The sequence below is a fragment of the Oncorhynchus clarkii genome, chromosome 9 (genome assembly GCF_045791955.1).
Source record: "Oncorhynchus clarkii lewisi isolate Uvic-CL-2024 chromosome 9, UVic_Ocla_1.0, whole genome shotgun sequence".
Taxonomy (NCBI): Eukaryota; Metazoa; Chordata; class Actinopteri; order Salmoniformes; family Salmonidae; genus Oncorhynchus; species Oncorhynchus clarkii.
In genome coordinates, this window is record NC_092155.1 from 51301250 (window position 1) to 51318876 (window position 17627).

The following is a 17627-nucleotide window of genomic DNA, read 5'->3' on the forward strand; positions in this document are numbered from 1 at the left end:
ACAGTCCCCAGTCCCTTCCCTGTGTTTATTTACAGTCCCCAGTCCCTTCCCTGTGTTTATTTACAGTCCCCAGTCCCTTCCCTGTGTTTATTTACAGTCCCCAGTCCCTTCCCTTTGTTTATTCACAGTCCCCAGTCCCTTCCCTGTGTTTATTTACAGTCCCCAGTCCCTTCCCTGTGTTTATTTACAGTCCCCAGTCCCTTCCCTGTGTTTATTTACAGTCCCCAGTCCCTTCCCTTTGTTTATTTACAGTCCCCAGTCCCTTCCCTGTGTTTATTCACAGCCCCCAGTCCCTTCCCTGGGTGTGTTTATTTACAGTCCCTAGTCCCTCCCCTGTGTTTATTTACAGTCCCCAGTCCCTTCCCTTTGTTTATTCACAGCCCCCAGTCCCTTCCCTGGGTGTGTTTATTTACAGTCCCTAGTCCCTCCCCTGTGTTTATTTACAGTCCCCAGTCCCTTCCCTGTGTTTATTCACAGTCCCCAGTCCCTTCCCTTTGTTTATTTACAGTCCCCAGTCCCTTCCCTGTGTTTATTCACAGCCCCCAGTCCCTTCCCTGGGTGTGTTTATTTACAGTCCCCAGTCCCTTCCCTTTGTTTATTTACAGTCCCCAGTCCCTTCCCTGTGTTTATTCACAGCCCCCAGTCCCTTCCCTGGGTGTGTTTATTTACAGTCCCTAGTCCCTCCCCTGTGTTTATTTACAGTCCCCAGTCCCTTCCCTGTGTTAATTCACAGTCCCCAGTCCCTTCCCTGAGTGTGTTTATTTACAGTCCCCAGTCTCTTCCCTGATTGTGTTTATTCACAGTCCCCAGTCCATTCCCTGTGTTTATTTACAGTCCCTAATCCCTTCCCTGAGTGTGTTTATTTACAGTCCCTAGTCCCTTCCCTGTGTTTATTTACAGTCCCCAGTCCCTTCCCTGAGTGTGTTTATTTACAGTCCCTAGTCCCTTCCCTGTGTTTATTTACAGTCCCCAGTCCCATCCCTGAGTGTGTTTATTTACAGTCCCTAGTCCCTTCCCTGTGTTTATTTACAGTCCCCAGTCCCTTCCCTGAGTGTGTTTATTTACAGTCCCCAGTCCCTTCCCTGAATGTGTTTATTCACAGTCCCCAGTCCCTTCCCTAAGTGTGTTAATTCACAGTCCCCAGTCCCTTCCCTGTGTTTATTTACAGTCCCCAGTCCATTCCCTGAGTGTGTTTATTTACAGTCCCTAGTCCATTCCCTGAGTGTGTTTATTTACAGTCCCCAGTCCCTTCCCTGAGTGTGTTTATTTACAGTCCCCAGTCCCTTCCTTGTGTTTATCGTCTTGTCGACTCGTCACCCCCTCCATGACCTCCAGCTCTATGTCAGCCTTACTTAACATCAGCAAGCATTACAGGATGGGACATCACGTCGGTTACTACTGAACACCAAACAGAACAGGGCTGCTGCTGGGGGGGGGGGGGACATGCAGGAGGGTGACATGATGGTGGTGATGTTGTGGGGCAGGATGTTACATCATGCAGACTGGAGATTCACTCAGAAATAAGTTCAAATTGAGCCAGTCAGGTTGTCCAGGTGTCATCTGAGCTCAGATGTAACATAGCTTCAATGATGGAATCAAACAGAGAGATGCTGTTAAAGTGAATGTTTTTCTTATTGTTTAGAGATGCGTTGTGCGGCTGACTGAGTGGAAGTCTCTTAGTGACTCCAGGCACAGAGAATCTGTCACATTCTGTGGCTCAGAGGAAAATTACAAAGTCATTTATTTAGAAACTGTCAAATGTGTCACAGCTGTTTCTATTTGCGAAACACTTCTTTTCAAACTGCCAGGGACAAACACATAAGAACAAGCCCCGACTCATAGTTTGCACTGTTTATGAAACACCAGGCTTAGAAAGAAATCAAAACACTGTAGTCTGCTGTGTCAGCAGAGAGAGAGAGAGGGACAGTACAAAACACAGTGGGGGGTAGTGAGACACTGTGCAGCTGGCCCAGGCTTGGCCCAGGCTTGGCCCAGGCTTGGCCCAGGCTTGGCCCAGGCTTGGCACAGGCTTGGCCCAGGCTTGGCACAGGCTTGGCACAGGGGGCAGCGTTGTATGAGGAGAAGTGGATTAGTGTAACGCCTGTTGCCCATAGAGAGAATAAGGTAGTGGCAGGCCAGAATAATGTAGGTTCACTGAGAAGAGAGCAGAGCTATATGAGCTCTGCCAGATGAGAAGCACACGCACACACGCACACACACGCACACACACACACACACACACACACACACACACACACACACACACACACACACATAATTTCACGCATGCTCCACGTGTGTGTGGGAACCAGCTGTGCAGCCCCACCCAGTAACCACTCCCAGCGGGACAAATGACCGATCAACCACCCCCTCAACCTTCACATCTCACTACAGAAACCTAACCAGGTGGGAGGAAGAGGAGGGAGACAGATATTGGTATATTCAAGCCATTCTGACAGAGAAACAGACAGTAGCCTAGCTGTGTTCTAAAGCACTAACCCATACGAGATTCTCTTCAGAGCAGCAAATCACTTACATAAGTTTGTGCTGAAGAAAGTAACAGCTGTTTTCAAGCCCAGCCAACAGATGTGGCGGTAGCTTTAGCCTATGGGAAATCCAGTAAGGCTGTCTACTCTGTGCCAAAAACTGAGATTCAGCTAGTCGTGTTTAACACGAGCTGACAAGCTTCTCCCTTCTCATCTCTTGACCGTGTGGGAACAGGAAATCCAATCTGTCTGATACATTTGTATCCCTTGATTGTTACTGCAGCAGTCCTGTGTGTGTGTGTGTGTGTGTGTGTGTGTGTGTGTGTGTGTGTGTGTGTGTGTGTGTGTGTGTGTGTGTGCATGCGTTTGGATGTGTGTGTGTCGATTCCTTGCCTGGTGATTGCACGGTGTGAATTGGAGTTTCCATTTCATTTCGGGATTACCTGCTGAGTGGGAGAATTGAGTTTGGAGTACTCAAACAGACAGACAGAAAGAGAGAGCTCCTGGCTGTAGCCCCCAGATATCCTGGTTGTAGCCCCCAGAAATCCTAGTTGTAACCCCCAGAGATCCTGGTTGTAACCCCCAGAGATCCTGGTTGTAGCCCCAGAGCTCCAGGTTGTAGCCCCCAGAGCACCTGGCAGTAACCCCCAGAGATCCTGGTTGTAGCCCCAGAGCTCCAGGTTGTAGCCCCCAGAGATCCTGGTTGTAGCCCCAGAGCTCCAGGTTGTAGCCCCCAGAGCACCTGGTTGTAGCCCCCAGAGATCCTGGTTGTAGACCCCAGAGCACCTGGTTGTAGCCCCCACATTAGCCTATGTCATGACATCTCCTGTACAGAAGTAGCATGAGGCTGTCCTATCCTATGGAGTGGCTCTTCGGAGAGAGAGAGATGGATTGGGTGTGATCAAGCAGAGATAAGTGAGTACAGACAGTAACTCTCCTTCTTTAGTCCTTTTACGCCACGTAACCGTAGGGATGTGGTGTTGCTATGAGTGATACTCATCTGGGATGACTGGTCCATCTCTGGAAGCTTTACAGGAAACTGACTCACCACATGATCAGAGAGCCATGCCTGGAACCAGTGGTGGAGAAACACAGTGAGGGGTAGACAGCTAGAAATAGACAATGAGTCATTTCTTTCCTATCAAGTGTAGTAAGGGCTCAATCAGTGCCCAGGTTATATCTGCCTGTTTGAGGCTTGACCATAGAATATGACATTGTTCTGGCTTGCACTGAGGTGTGTGTGTGTGCGCCTCCCTGGGGAGTCTCTTGGTCCAACTTTTAGCACTAATGGGATCTGTGTGAGAGGTCCAGTGTTCCCTAGTGAGAGAACGGGACTGAGAAACAGAGATCTAGAGAGAGCCAGGGACTAGATGAGCTGGTGGACAGTGTCAGTGGAGGGTGTCAACCACTGGGAATGGCTCTCTTTCCAACTGTTTCTCACTGAGCACAGCCAGCTGGGTGAAAGATCTAGAGATCTGGGTATGGGACATAGGATATGGTTGGATTGGACTGCAGAAAATAACATTGGCAGAGCTTGACCTCTGACTATCCATCCTCCACCCCTCTACTGCACCGTGTTTCTAACCACTCAGGAACGATGCTATTCTGCACATGGATAGAATGGGAACACATCAACTCACAGTTGATTTCATTGGAAATAATGTGGATGGACAGCATACATATCTTACGTTGGGCACACATCACACACACATGCCTGGTATACACGCAGACACACACACACACACACCACAGTACAATAGGTCCCCTGAAGCGCTGGTTATGAACGACTGTATCTGGCTCAGTTTGTGTTGTATCCATCGTAAAGAATGTGCATCTATCCCGTAATGAACATAATAATAGTTGCCATGACAAAGTCAGCCTTTCAATAACAAGGGCTGGTAGATCTGAGCAGCGTTTGAATAGATATGATAATCACCAGGACTGTTTTCCCTCGGGGCACTGAGATGATCTACATCTGACATGTCTGTTAACAGGATGTAGATGATTTGATGTATGTTTACATGAGCACAAACTGCATGGTCGTAGAAGGGGGTTGAGGCCATGCTGCAAGAGGGAAGCTGAATGGATGACCCGGCACACTGCACACGAGCAGGTGGCACGTCCAGCCCTCACTCTCACCATCACTATTTTTTCATTATTTATCCCCCAGACCCCCTCCTCTCCTACCAGCAACCCTAAAAAACAGAATTGTTAAGCAAAGCTGCTTGTCATGACTCGATTTGAATTTGAATGCCTTTTTTTGTTGGTAATTTGAAAGGAGCCCAAGCGAGTTTACATATTCCCACTGCTACTGTATGCAGAAAGCCAAAGTGGAAGCAACGTCTACCCAGAAGAACCCCAGGCACAGCTAATGGTTTCAGACATTTGGAAAATATATAAATAATAAAACTATATTGCTGCAAGAAATCAGCGGTGGCAGGGAAACAGATGAATGGCCAGGCATGTTCGCGTCAGTCACATTAGCTTGGTGTCCGTCGCCTGATTACATTTGTGTCTCGTCTATTTTTCACACACCACTCCCCCAAGGAATCTGGACAGCCCTTAGATCTACTGGAGGTTTGTCAGAAAGGCAGCAGCCCCCCCCACCTCCCTTTATCTCCTTCCCAATCTCTTTCTCTTGCACAATAGGCATTTTTAAATGCTAAACGCAGTGAGTACATTCAACTCCCCAGTACACGAAAACCTGTATTTTCCCTTTGCTGTCTCTCTCTACCTTTCTCTTTCCATCCCCGTCTCTCTCTCTCTCTCTCTCTTTCTCTCTCTCGCTTTCTCTCTACTCTCTCTCTCTATCTTTCTCTCTCTCTCTTTCTCTCTTCCTCCTCTGTAGTCCATCCCATTAATATTCTCTATGTTGAGATGAGACTGTACTGCTGAGGGTTGGAGAGAGGCAGAAAAGTAGTATGAAAGCAAAGTGGCCTCCCATAGGGCCCAAATACAAATATCAGCACATGAATGTCTGGCTGGCTGGGTGGGTGTGCGTTTCTGAATCCTCCTGCTCGCCAGAGATTACTTTTATTTTAATATTCTTACATGCGATGAGCTTCAACTTCAGAAACATTTACCTCTAGAGTAAAGAGGCTTAATATGCAGTACCAGTCAAAAGTTTGGACACACCTACTCATTCCAGGGTTTTTCTGTATTTATACTATTTTCAACATTGCAGAATAATAGTGAAGACATCAAAACTATGAAATAATGTGGAATCATATGGAATCATGTAGTAACCAAAAAAGGGTTCAACAAATCTAAATATATTTTATATTTGAAATTCTTCAAAGTGGTCACCATTTGCCTTGATGACAGCTTTGCACACCCTTGGCATTCTCTCAACCAGCTTCATGAGGTAGTCACCTGGAATGCAGGTGTGCGTTGTGGAATTTATTTTCTTCTTAATACGCTTGAGCCAATCAGTTGTGTTGTGACAAGGTAGGGGTGGTATACAGATATAGCCCTATTTGGTAAAAGACAAAGTCCATATTATGGCAAGAACAGCTCAAATAAGCAAAGAGTAACGCCAGTCCATCATTACTTTAAGACATGAAGGTCAGTCAATCTGGAAAATTTCAAGAACTTTGAAAGTTTCTTCAAGTGCAGTCGCAAAAAAGCATCAAGCGCTATGATGAAACTGGCTCTCATGAGGACCGCCACAGGAAAGGAAGATGCAGAGTTACCTCTGCTGCAGAGGATAAGTTTATTAAAGTTACCAACCTCAGAAATTGCAGCCCAAATAAATGCTTCACAGAGTTCAAGTAACAGACACATCTCAACATCAACTGTTCAGGGGAGACTGGATGAATGGTTGAATTGCAGAAAAGAAACCACTACTAAAGGACACCAATAAGAAGAAGATATTTGCTTGGGCCAAGAGACACGAGCAATGGACAATAGACTGGTGGAAATCTGACCTTTGGTCTGATGAGTCCAAATTTGAGATTTTTGGTTCCAACCGCCATGTCTTTGTGAGATGCAGAATAGGTGAATGGATTATCTCTGTATGTGTGGTTCCCACGGTGAAGCATGGAAGAGGAGGTGTGATGGTGTGGGTGGTGTTTTGCTGATGAAACTGTCAGTGATTTATTTAGAATTCAAGGCACACTTAACCAGCATGGCTACCCCAGTATTCTGCAGCAATACGCCATCCCATCCGGTTTGCGCTCAGTGGGACTATCATTTGTTTTTCAACAGGACAATGACCCAACACACCTCCAGGCTGTGTAAGGGCTATTTGACCAAGAAGGAGAGTGATGGAGTGCAGCATCAGATGACCTGGCCACCACAATCACCCGACCTCAACCCAATTGAGATGGTTTGGGATGAGTTGGACCGCAGAGTGAAGGAAAAGCATCCAACAAGTGCTCAGCATACGTAGGAACTTCTTCAAGACTGTTGGAAAACCTTTTCAGGTGAAGCTGGTTAAGAGAATGCCAAGAGTGTGCAAAGCTGTCATCAAGGCAAAGGGTGGCTATTTTGAAGAATCTAAAATATATTTAGATTTGTTTAACACTTTGTCTGGTTACTACATGATTCCATATGTGTTGTTTAATAGTGTTGATGTCTTCACTAATATTCTACAATGTAGAAAATAGTACAGATAAAGAAAAACCTAGGAATGAGTAGGTGTGTCAACTTTTGACCGGTAGTGTATCTTTCGACGGGGTTATGTAAGAGTGCTCTCCTCTGCTCTCCTTTGTGTGTTTGAGACTCTATTTATCTAATTAACAAAAACTCTCTCGGCGAAACTTTCCGTTCAATTCAGTTTGTAAAGCAGCCTGATGATGATCACGCAGCGTTGAGGCTGGGACGGCAGACAGGTGTAGAGGCTCTGAGCCAGAGATGGCGTCGCGCTCTCTTTACACTGGAATGGCAGGAGGAGGATTGAGGAGGACGAGGTTCAGTAAAACTGTACACATGCTACAGTATATATCACCATATCAAAGGAACACAGCTGCTGCCTACTGTCCTTGAAGTTACCTACTGCAGTTGATGGTTGATGCTATTTCCAGGAATCTGCTCAGATTCACAAGCAAAGAAGAAGAATTACTCATCCACCCACTGCCTTTCTCAGAACTTGGAGGGGCACGGAAGGCCAAGCAGTGGTATTTGGCAACTGCTGCTACAGAACTATGCCTTAGAACGAAGAGCAGCAAGGCCTCTTTTTTTTTATTTATACAATATATTCCTGCTCCAAACAAAATAGGGAAATAACCATTTCTCCTGGATGAAAAGACTCATTAAGTTGAGAAACAGTTTGAGTTATGTTTGTTTGTTATGTTTGATTCTCAGGAATGACATGTTGAAAGACTGGCAGAATAATATATCTGTCCCACCGCTTTGATTGAACGTTGTGTGCCAAAGGTGATGTTGTTCAAGTAATCATTCTCACAATTACACACGTCTCGTTAATGAGCAAATTAATTGTGTGCGCTGGCAGGTGGCCAGCAATTCAAGATCCAGGCATGGGTCACCTATTCACTCCCCCAGAAGAAGTGTTTTATCTATTGTTGAAAGAAACAGTGAGGGAGGAGGAGGGGATAGTACAGAATGCGAGTAATCTCGGACAAAACGTTGATGAGCTATTAAGATAAGGCATTATGGCAGCGCTATGCACACTTGCAGACTTGTTATTAGAGAGCTGACTTGTGTTTTTCTTTCTTGTGGATAAATCATTTTGTGGTATTCAGAGATTTCCTGAATCCATAATAAGGGTGACATTGTGGCCTTCGTAAGCTGATTTGGCGCAGAGCGATAGCTACAGTCACATTTGTCAGCTAGCAGAGACGACATGGTGGAGTAATGCTGCCTGTCTGTAACTGCTGTAGCTGTGCAGGCTTATTGCTCAATATCTGCCATTACAAATCATTACCACAGGGATCAAGCTTAGTGCTTAATCCTTGACAGGCCCTCGCACTATATCCTCGCTTGTGTGTTCACACTGAGGCGAGGCAAGGAGCCCTGGGCGAGGCAAACTAGCTCCCACACATTATAGAGGGCACCTCGAATACACCCAAAGATGCAGATGAACTGGTAATGAATTCTTTAGAGTTAAAAATGCAGTGTTGGACAGGGGTCACTGAGACTTTGACCTATGAGCTCAACCAACTCTGCTCAAGTTGTTTTTATTTGCATTCTGGGTCTGAAAACTGCCTTATCTCTTGTCCAGAAGCACAGTGGAGGGATTGAAACCGAACAATTAGCTAACAAAGAAACATTAACACGGCGGAAAGATGTTTATCGCTAACAAACTAGTCCCCATTGACAATAGAAATGCCTTATCTTCTCTTCTAATTAGATGCTAATATATACTGATGAATAATCCTGTTCAGAGGTTGTTAAAGGACAATTAGTTAGAGTTTGGCTTTACCGCCCTTCACTACACCATCAATTACGTCAACACAATCCAGCACTGGACAGCTCATCAACTGATAAAGATGCCATGCAGAGATTTATACACTATGACCAAGGAGCATGTAATCTCTCTACACGAGATGTAATTACCAGCCATGCAATTACACTGTGACAGACACACTGACACTAATGAAGGAGATGAACTGTCATTACTATCGCCTGTCTATCTGGATTCAGCATGCCTGTCACACTCAGGGACCGAGAGAACTACTCAAACCCTTTTATATACCCTTCTCGCTGTCTTTCTACTACTCACCTACCTAGTTTATGCTTTCCTAGTGTCCTCCCCCTCTTCCTCCTGCTCCTCCTCCTGGGCTCTAAGGCACCGCATCTCAGTGCTAGAGGCGTCACTATGGACCCTGGTTCGATCCGGGACTGTGTCACAACCGGCCGTGAACAGTCTCATAGAGTCTCATAGGGCGGTGCAAAATTGGCATAGCGTTTCCCGGGTTAGGGGAGGGTTCGGCTGGGTCGGCGGGGTCGGCGGGGTCAGCCGTCATTGTAAAATAAGAATTTGTTCTTAACTGACTTTCCTAGTTAACTAAAGGTTCAATATAAATAAAATATAAAACCTCTTCAAATGCTCTGCCCACTTTTTACTCCTCCTCTTCCTGCTCCTGCTCCTCCTCCTCCTCCACGGCAACCAATAAAACCAGAAGCAATGATAGAAAAGAGCAAATACACTGAGCTATCCAACCAGGACCAAGACTACTGCTAGTACACAGTCATACCAGGCTAACAGTGTATCAAACCCTGGAATATAGTATATTCCCCAGGAGGTTGCCTTATTCAGTGCTCATTAGCATGAGTGATAGAGCTTTGCTGTAGTGAGCATGGTTTGGCAGGATCTGCACCACTGTGGTGTTGTATACTGCGTAAGCAGTGTGGTAGGAGGATGGGTGAGGGGCAGAGAGAAGGAGCAATAGAAATTCCTGGTGATATAGGGTCAGAAATACACACTGGATGACACTGGATGACAGTATGTCCTCTGGATGACAGAGGACATAGATAGATAGTCCTATCTATGTCCTCTGTCATGGGGTTTAATACACACCGTGGTGAGGACCATTGGACTAGTGTGATAAAGCATCAATGTCCTGGGCAAGATTAGGGCTCTCCTGTGTCTCTGACATGTGTATATGTTAGTAGTCATCTCTAGCACGTTGAAATACACAGGAGTGAGACATCGCCGCAGGACCGGTGTCTCTGTCCCATCGGTAGCAGTAACACATAACCACCTCAGGGTGGAGAGAAACTCCATGCCTGGGAATTGACTTGTGCCATTCCAGGGAAGGTTATTTTTGGAAAGAAAAAATGCCACTTTATCAATCAAACAAATGGGCTCCGGAGCTCGGGCCGCCCATTGGCCCACCATGGGTTCATTAAATCCCCACTCGACAGCGAGGGGCCCCAGAGCCTGAGTCACACCGGAGCCCCCATCCATCATTTAAGCACTCAATTACCCCTGCATTAATCACAGCCACAGCCCAGCCTCAGCTACACAATCACAATAATTTGCAATTTACATGTTAATCTGTTGGCATGGACGTCCAGACCCATTGTCTTCCTATTGACTGGACCAGTCAGGACTCCTGGAATCTGCAGACTAACCCCATCACCCTCTCTCTTGTTCTCCCTCTCTCTCTCGTTCTCTCTCTGTCTCTCTCTCTCTCTCCTCGCCAATTCTCTCTCTCACCACTCCCCTTATCATTGTGTGGGTTTTCTGAGTACTCGAAGGGGACCGCTCTCTCTCGCCATCTCTCTCTCTCTCTCTCACACACTCATAAACGCGCACACACACTCACTTTACTTACTGCTACACTTTCTGGGTGGCAGTTGTTAATGTACTGCGATAAGGAGAGCAAATGGACAAAGTTAATTAAAAAGATAGGACAGTCAATTTGACACGTTTGCTTTTGTTTCCTCTCCCTTTGGATCGTTGTGACAAAAACAAGGACAAAAACTCTCAGATGGGAATTTGCCAGCTCAGTGATTCCATCCCTCATGTTGTGGTAGATTGTACTGTTGCTTGTATAAGTTTGCTTCTTCGCCTCCTGTTTTTGTTTTGGATGCCTTTTCACTGGCCTTGTTTAATTGCCTGCTTTGTCTTTATCTGTCCGGGTGATTGGTGTTAAATGACTTGTTATTGGATCGCTCTGTCACTACCTGTACCAGAGGAACTCATTTCCACTGTTCATTTAGTTACAGTAGACACTGTCCTCTCCTGCTCAATCTACCAAACTGCCCCTTCTTCTACAGTACATCATAGTATTCCCATCTATTTTATATATATATGTATTATTATGATTATTATGGGGCTGAAACTTTTACAATGATAATGAAGAGATATAGACAAGAAAAGTAGACCCACTATTAAATACTTTCTTTAAATGGTGAATACTTATGTTTGATTACTCTAGATATCCTGTTCATCCCTGTAATGTCAGTGAATCCATAAAAGTGGTCCCAAAAGGAATCATGGCCTATCTAACGGAATCCTTTGTAATGTCAGCCGCAACACAAAAGCACAAAGAATGATGGCTATAAAAGTTGTAGTGGTGTTCGATCCCATCGGAGAATGAAATAAATGTTTGATTTGACCTCAAACCCATACATCGTACATGCCCTGTGTGCTCAGTAATAACACACAATACAGGAGAGAACGTGGCTTCTTAGAAAGAAAGAGAGGGAGAGAAAAGACGGAGAGAGAGAGAGGGTGAAATATAAACGAAGAGATCCTTGTATGAGTCCATGGTTCTGAATTCATGCTGTAGCCCGTTGTCTCTGTAGTGCCCAGATGGGGTCGGCGCTCTGTTTCTCTGGTGTGTTAGTGCTGTTAGGCTCTCTCTCTCTCTCTCTCTCTCTCTCTCTCTCTCTCTCTCTCTCTCTCTCTCTCTCTCTCTCTCTCTCTCTCTCTCTCTCTCTCTCTCTCTCTCTCTCTCTCTCTCTCTCTCTCTCTCTCTCTCTCTCTCTCTCTCTCTCTCTCTGTAGCTGTTAACCCTTTGTGGAAAAAGTATCCCTAGACGTATCCCCAGCCCAGAGCCCCCTGGAGAGAGGACAGCACAGAGAGAGGCGTGGGCGCTAAATTGAAAACAGTAGACCCCGAGGTTAGAGCACATCAATCCTGCGATATGGGCTGCCTGGGAAGACTGGAGGAGGAATTAAAGGGGAGAGAGTGCAGCTGTGCAGGAGAGGGAGGGGGAATAGGGGAGGCAGCGCAGAGAGAGTGAGAGAGAGAGTGCACAGGGAGAGAGAGCACAGGGAGAGAGTGGGGGGAAAGCTGGTGCAGCGAGAGAGAGAGAGCGCGCGCACAGTGAGAGAGGGAGAGCTCAGCAGAGCAAGAGAGAGAACGCAAGAGCAGAAAGGAGCTCCGATAGTGAGACGGGCCGGAAGAGAGAGCAGCAGAGAGAGAGAGAGGGAGAGAAATAAAGCCAGGGTCACGGAGAGAGAGAGACAAGGTTCAGTAGCGCTGCCATCAGGGATTACACTGCCATGCAACCTTAGTTGTGAGTGGAGGATTTTTGTTTGTCGTCGGATCCCAGGCGGTGCTGTGCAGTCCGAGCCCTGGGCATCACTGCAATGAGGTAGGGCTGCGATGGGAAAGGGAGCTGGAGTGGGACTGGCTGGGTTCGTGGTAATGAGAGCACTGTCTGTAGGGATGGAGTGATGATCCTCTGTAGTCTATCGTACATTCAGGCTATTTATAGGTTTCCATCAGAGATTAAAGTTTTAATCTGCTTTTGCCCGCTTTGTAGCTTCTACTCACTGTCCTGTGTAGTCAGAGGAACTTGGATCTAGGATCTGTTCCTATCCACCACAGAGCAGTGATGATTTTAAGGCTTGTAGTAAAGGCTCCCTGTTGTATCTCTGTTTGTAGTTCCGGGCTCCCAGTCTTGCTCCATCTGAAGTTGGGTGGGTATAAAGCAAGTCTGGCCACTGTGATTCTCGGTGAAGACTAGTGGCGTTGAGATATACAGCGCTGTGTGGTTGTGACTGTCTGTAGGGAGTTGGAACTCCCATGAGACTTGTGGTGGTCTATATATGTGGAGTATAAATCTAGAGCCATGAATTGAAGGCTTGTAATAGAAGTGCACTGTCACAAGTTGTCAGACTCTCCTCAGAGGTTGTGTAGTTTCTGGTATACACTGTAAGATGTAATTCTGTGGTTCTGTGTCATGGAGTGGGCTGTACAGACTCTCTGTGCCCCAGGGCTGCCTCGGCTCTGTGTTTGGGACAAAAGCTGCCCTGGCGTGAAATCTGCAGGAGGACTGCTGGAGCCCACGGTGTAGCTGGCTGAGGGGGTGAGAGTGAGGCTGTGTTTTGGGGGGGGACATTGTAGCAGTCAGTCCGTCCTTTCTGCCCCAGCGAAGAGATGTGCTACTGGGAGAGGATGCCTGTCGACCCTTACCCCTCTCCCCCCTCCTCTCTGTCTCTGTCTCTGTCTCTGTCTCTCTCTCCCTCTCTCTCTCTCTCTCTCTGTCTCTCTCCCTGTCTGTCAGTCTCTGTCTCTCTCTCTCACACTCTCTGTCTTTGTCTCTGTCTCTGTCTCTGTCTCTCTCCCTCTCTCTCTCTCTCTCTCTCTCTCACTCTCTCTCTCTGTCTCTCTCCCTGTCTGTCTGTCAGTCTCAGTCTCAGTCTCTGTCTCTGTCTCTGTCTCTGTCTCTGTCTCTGTCTCTGTCTCTGTCTCTGTCTCTGTCTCTCTCTCTCTCCCTCTCTCTCTCTCTCTCTCTCTCTCTCTCTGTCTCTCTCCCTGTCTGTCTGTCTGTCTGTCAGTCTCTGTCTCTGGATCCGCCAACATCATGACTCTATCTCAGAGACCTGTGTGATGCCGTGAGCATCACAAATACAATACGAAGCTCTCAAATCTCTTGTTTGTCTCTGGTGGTCCCTTTGTCTGATGTTACTCTGTTGCTCTATACTGTACTTACACACAATCATTTTGGGGAATGTTATTATGTTGCTTAGCATGCAGTGTTTCATAGTGAAATACGTGTTAACAGGTACAGTATGCAGTATATTGAAAGTCGGAGATAGGAACGGAGGCACAGGTGTCATAGTAGATACCAGATCTTTGTGATAGTGATAAAATCTACTCTGGATGTTTGGGAACTGAGGGTAATCTACTGGAGATTATTTTGTCTCTTGACATCGTGTGAATACGTGGTGATTTTTGTTTTTCTGTCCATTCATATGTAGCCCGCTCATTCACACCATGGTCTGGGATGCTCTCCATGTTCAACTAATTAATAATGAAAGCTGATGATTTTAGACAGATAAGGGCAAAAATAGAATAGTTATTAGAAATCACTATTTTCCTATTATCTCAGAATAACATGACATATGTCTGGTGATATAACAGCGGACAGGATTAATGCAGACGGATTTATATCTATCCCGTACACATACAATATGACAGGGCAAGAATAAAAATGGGAAATCTCATACATGGTGTGTGTGTGTGTCTGTGTGTGTGTGTGTGTGTGTGTGTGTGTGTGTGTGTGTGTGTGTGTGTGTGTGTGTGTGTGTGTGTGTGTGTGTGTGTGTGTGTGTGTTTGTGTGACACGAGGTGGGGGGTGCGTGTAATCTCAGTATACTCTGTGTGAATAATGTGGTTGTGAGGGTTTTTCCACCGCCACAAGCTGTGTGTCTTTTGTGAAAGTGTGTGTGTGTGTGTGTGTGTGTGTGTGTGTGTGTGTGTGTGTGTGTGTGTGTGTGTGTGTGTGTGTGTGTGTGTGTGTGTGTGTGTGTGTGTGTGTGTGTGTGAGTGCCATATCTGGCTGCTGTTTTTGTCCTTTATTCCTCACTGTGTCTTTTGTAATGGTTCTCTACAGGGTGCGCCCAGCGCTCTATGCAGATTACCCAGAAATCAAAGAGCAGGAAGGGGGCTTCGCTACTTAAGACTGTTGTACAAAAACAAGAGTTAAGTAAATGACATCCTTTGCAATTGAAAGTAGGGATTTAAATGAATTGACGGAAGTGAGAGAACAGCTATAGTCCATTGTGGTGTTCAAAATAATTAAAAACACTCAAAACCTAATTATCCTTCAAAACCAGACCAAGCACAATTATTTTGAGGCTTGGACCCTCATATTGTGAATTCAGTCAACCATTTGGGCAATACATCCTAGATAAATTCAATTGATTGTGGCTATATTCCATGTAATTGCTCAAAGTGACTGCTTAATTATTCTTCCGTCTTGTTGTCATCTGTTTTAATGTGGAGCTGTTTCTGTGATTTCAATCTTCATGAAAATACATTTGGAAAAGTAATGTTCAGCTGTGAATGTGACTTTGATGGGGAGGTCGAGATGTGTGTGTGTGAGAGCCTGTGCTCTACTAGGATATTTCCATGAGGAGGCTGGTAATTAAAACACTGTAACAGTGTGACTAATCTGTTCCCTCTCCAGTCACTTCTGTGAGGCAGAATGGTTCACGACCTGATTGGAATACTGTACAGATTACCTATAACGAAGTTTAAATGGTTCGGCGCTGTACGCTTTAAATTCATGATCTCAATTAGGTAGGAGGCAAATGTTTGTTTATTTGAATGTCAAATGTCAAAATGTATAGTAGCTGTTTGGAATTGAACTATCATCATAGAAGAGCTCGTGTTGAGAGCCTTGTCTGTTCAGTACTGAGACGGATGCTGTGGGAGAACGGGGAGTAGAGAGAGAAAAATATGTCTCTGCATTTCATTATGATTCTGTAGCCTGTTCTCCATGTGAGGTGTGAGTGGACACTGCTGCTGGTGTAGCACCTCCTTTCCCATGCGGGGGTGTGTTCTGGGACGAATCTAATGGATGCAACATTCACACACACAGAGACACACACAGACACACAGACACACATGGAGACACACACACAGAGCCCAGGAACCACGCCCCCAGAGGGCACTCATTACTGCTCCGGTGAAAACCAGGGTTGCCGTGGTGACACGCTGAGGGGCAGATGGCGGCAGTCTCCGGGCAGGTCTCCCTAGCGGCCCACCAATACTTTACACTGAACTAGTACACCAGCCCGGCTCTCATTGGTGCAGCGATGCTCCTTTGGGGCTGTGGTCCTTTGCGGTTGTCGAGAGCTTACAGCTTCCTCTCTACTGTCTGATGAACATAAACAGTCTCAAGTGCGACTCAGAAACTGAAGCAAAAAGGTTCTCTCTTTCAATGTGTTATCCAATGGACTAACGCTATTTGGGGTTTCATGTGATCATCTATCTGTAGAAAATGTTTCCTGTGTTCCATTAGTCTGACCTTTGCTCTTGTGTCTTCCATTGAACTAGCGTAATTTGCCTTTAAGTGTGATCACTTGCATCTCTAGTGAACTGTCCCTGTGTTCCTTTAGTCTGACCTATGTCCTCCTGTTGTGTCTCCAGGAGCTGTCCTAGCAGCGGCTGTAGCAGAGTGATCCAGTAGCAGTAGCAGGGTTAGAGGTCAGAGGTCACCATGGCGGGGCGGGGGACCCGTTACCTCCTCCTGCTTCTGGGGGTCGTGTCTCTGGCCCAGGCCTCCATCTTTCTGTCCAGCCAGCGCCTCAAGGCCCGCTTCCAGAGGGACCGCCGCAACATCCGGCCCAACATCATCCTCATTCTCACTGACGACCAGGACATGGAGCTCGGTGAGTCTGGCTTCACATACTGCTCTCCAACCCTGTTCCCGGAGAGCTATCATCCTGTAGGTTTTCGCTCCAACACTAATCTAGCACCCCTGATTCTAATAATTCGCTGGTTGATAAGATGAATCAGGTTAGTTACAACGGCAGTCGGAGCGAAAACATACATGAGGGTAGCTCTCCAGAAAAAGGGTTGGAGAGGCCTGCTTTACATCCATCCTATCCTCCTCCCTCTATACAGTAGAGGTTGTCTGGTATTTCAACATTGTGATCATAAGGCATCTACTATCTGACCACATGGGCACCAATCAACCATGAAGACTAAAATACATCAAAAACAAATCCAACCTTCCTCCAGGCCTACTCCTCTCATTGTAATGGCTGTCTCGTTGTAATGGCTGTCTCGTTGTGATGGCTGTCTCGTTGTAATGGCTGTCTCGTTGTAATGGCTGTCTCGTTGTAATGGCTGTCTCGTTGTGATGACTGTCTCATTGTAATGGCTGTCTCGTTGTAATGGCTGTCTCGTTGTAATGTCTGTCTAATTATAATGGCTGTCTCGTTGTAATGGCTGTCTTGTAATGGCTGTCTCATTGTAATGACTGTTGTTTATAGCTACCCATTTTAATTGACCACAGGAAGAGAAGGCCACGCTGCTGGACGGTTGTGAGTAACAAACAAAATCAGACGATTAGCAGACAGTCTGTGAGACAGAACCTCCTTGCCCATCCTAACCCATGCCGGACACACAAGTCTTTGTGTTACCGGGACATAGTAAGACATAGTCAGACACACAGATCTCAATGAAAGGGGAAAGAGTGTGCTGCTGAGCTTGACTCCAGCTCTATCTCTTTCTTTCTCTGTCACGCTCATCTTTCTAGATTCTCTCAGACAGAAAGAGAAATTGTCAGTCTCTTACGCATCTGTTATTATCAAAGGAAATCCAGACACTGTGTGACGACCTCTCATTGAGAAGGAACCCTTTGGCACGTCAGCAACCATTATACACACAGTGCATCACTTCCCGTACGCAGAGGGCTCGGCACGCACACCCAACACTCCTCTCTCTGTCTCTATGTCTGCTGTGTTCAGTGGTGGGCTGGCATCGGG

General features: G+C 46.3%; 1 protein-coding gene across 7 annotated transcripts in view; it reads left to right on the plus strand.

The window, feature by feature from the left end:
• Nucleotides 1-17627, plus strand: part of LOC139416505 (extracellular sulfatase Sulf-2-like) — a 181714-nt gene that overhangs the window by 119560 nt on the left and 44527 nt on the right. For 5 of the 7 annotated variants that reach the window (XM_071165184.1, XM_071165180.1, XM_071165182.1 and 2 more), the window contains one exon: nt 16285-16526. In XM_071165184.1, the coding sequence (XP_071021285.1) occupies nt 16355-16526 (172 nt within the window). In that variant the 5' untranslated portion in view covers nt 16285-16354. Of the gene's footprint in view, nt 1-12221; nt 12497-16284; nt 16527-17627 lie in introns of those variants that run through there. The other 2 variants (XM_071165185.1, XM_071165183.1) reach the window with 2 other exon arrangements.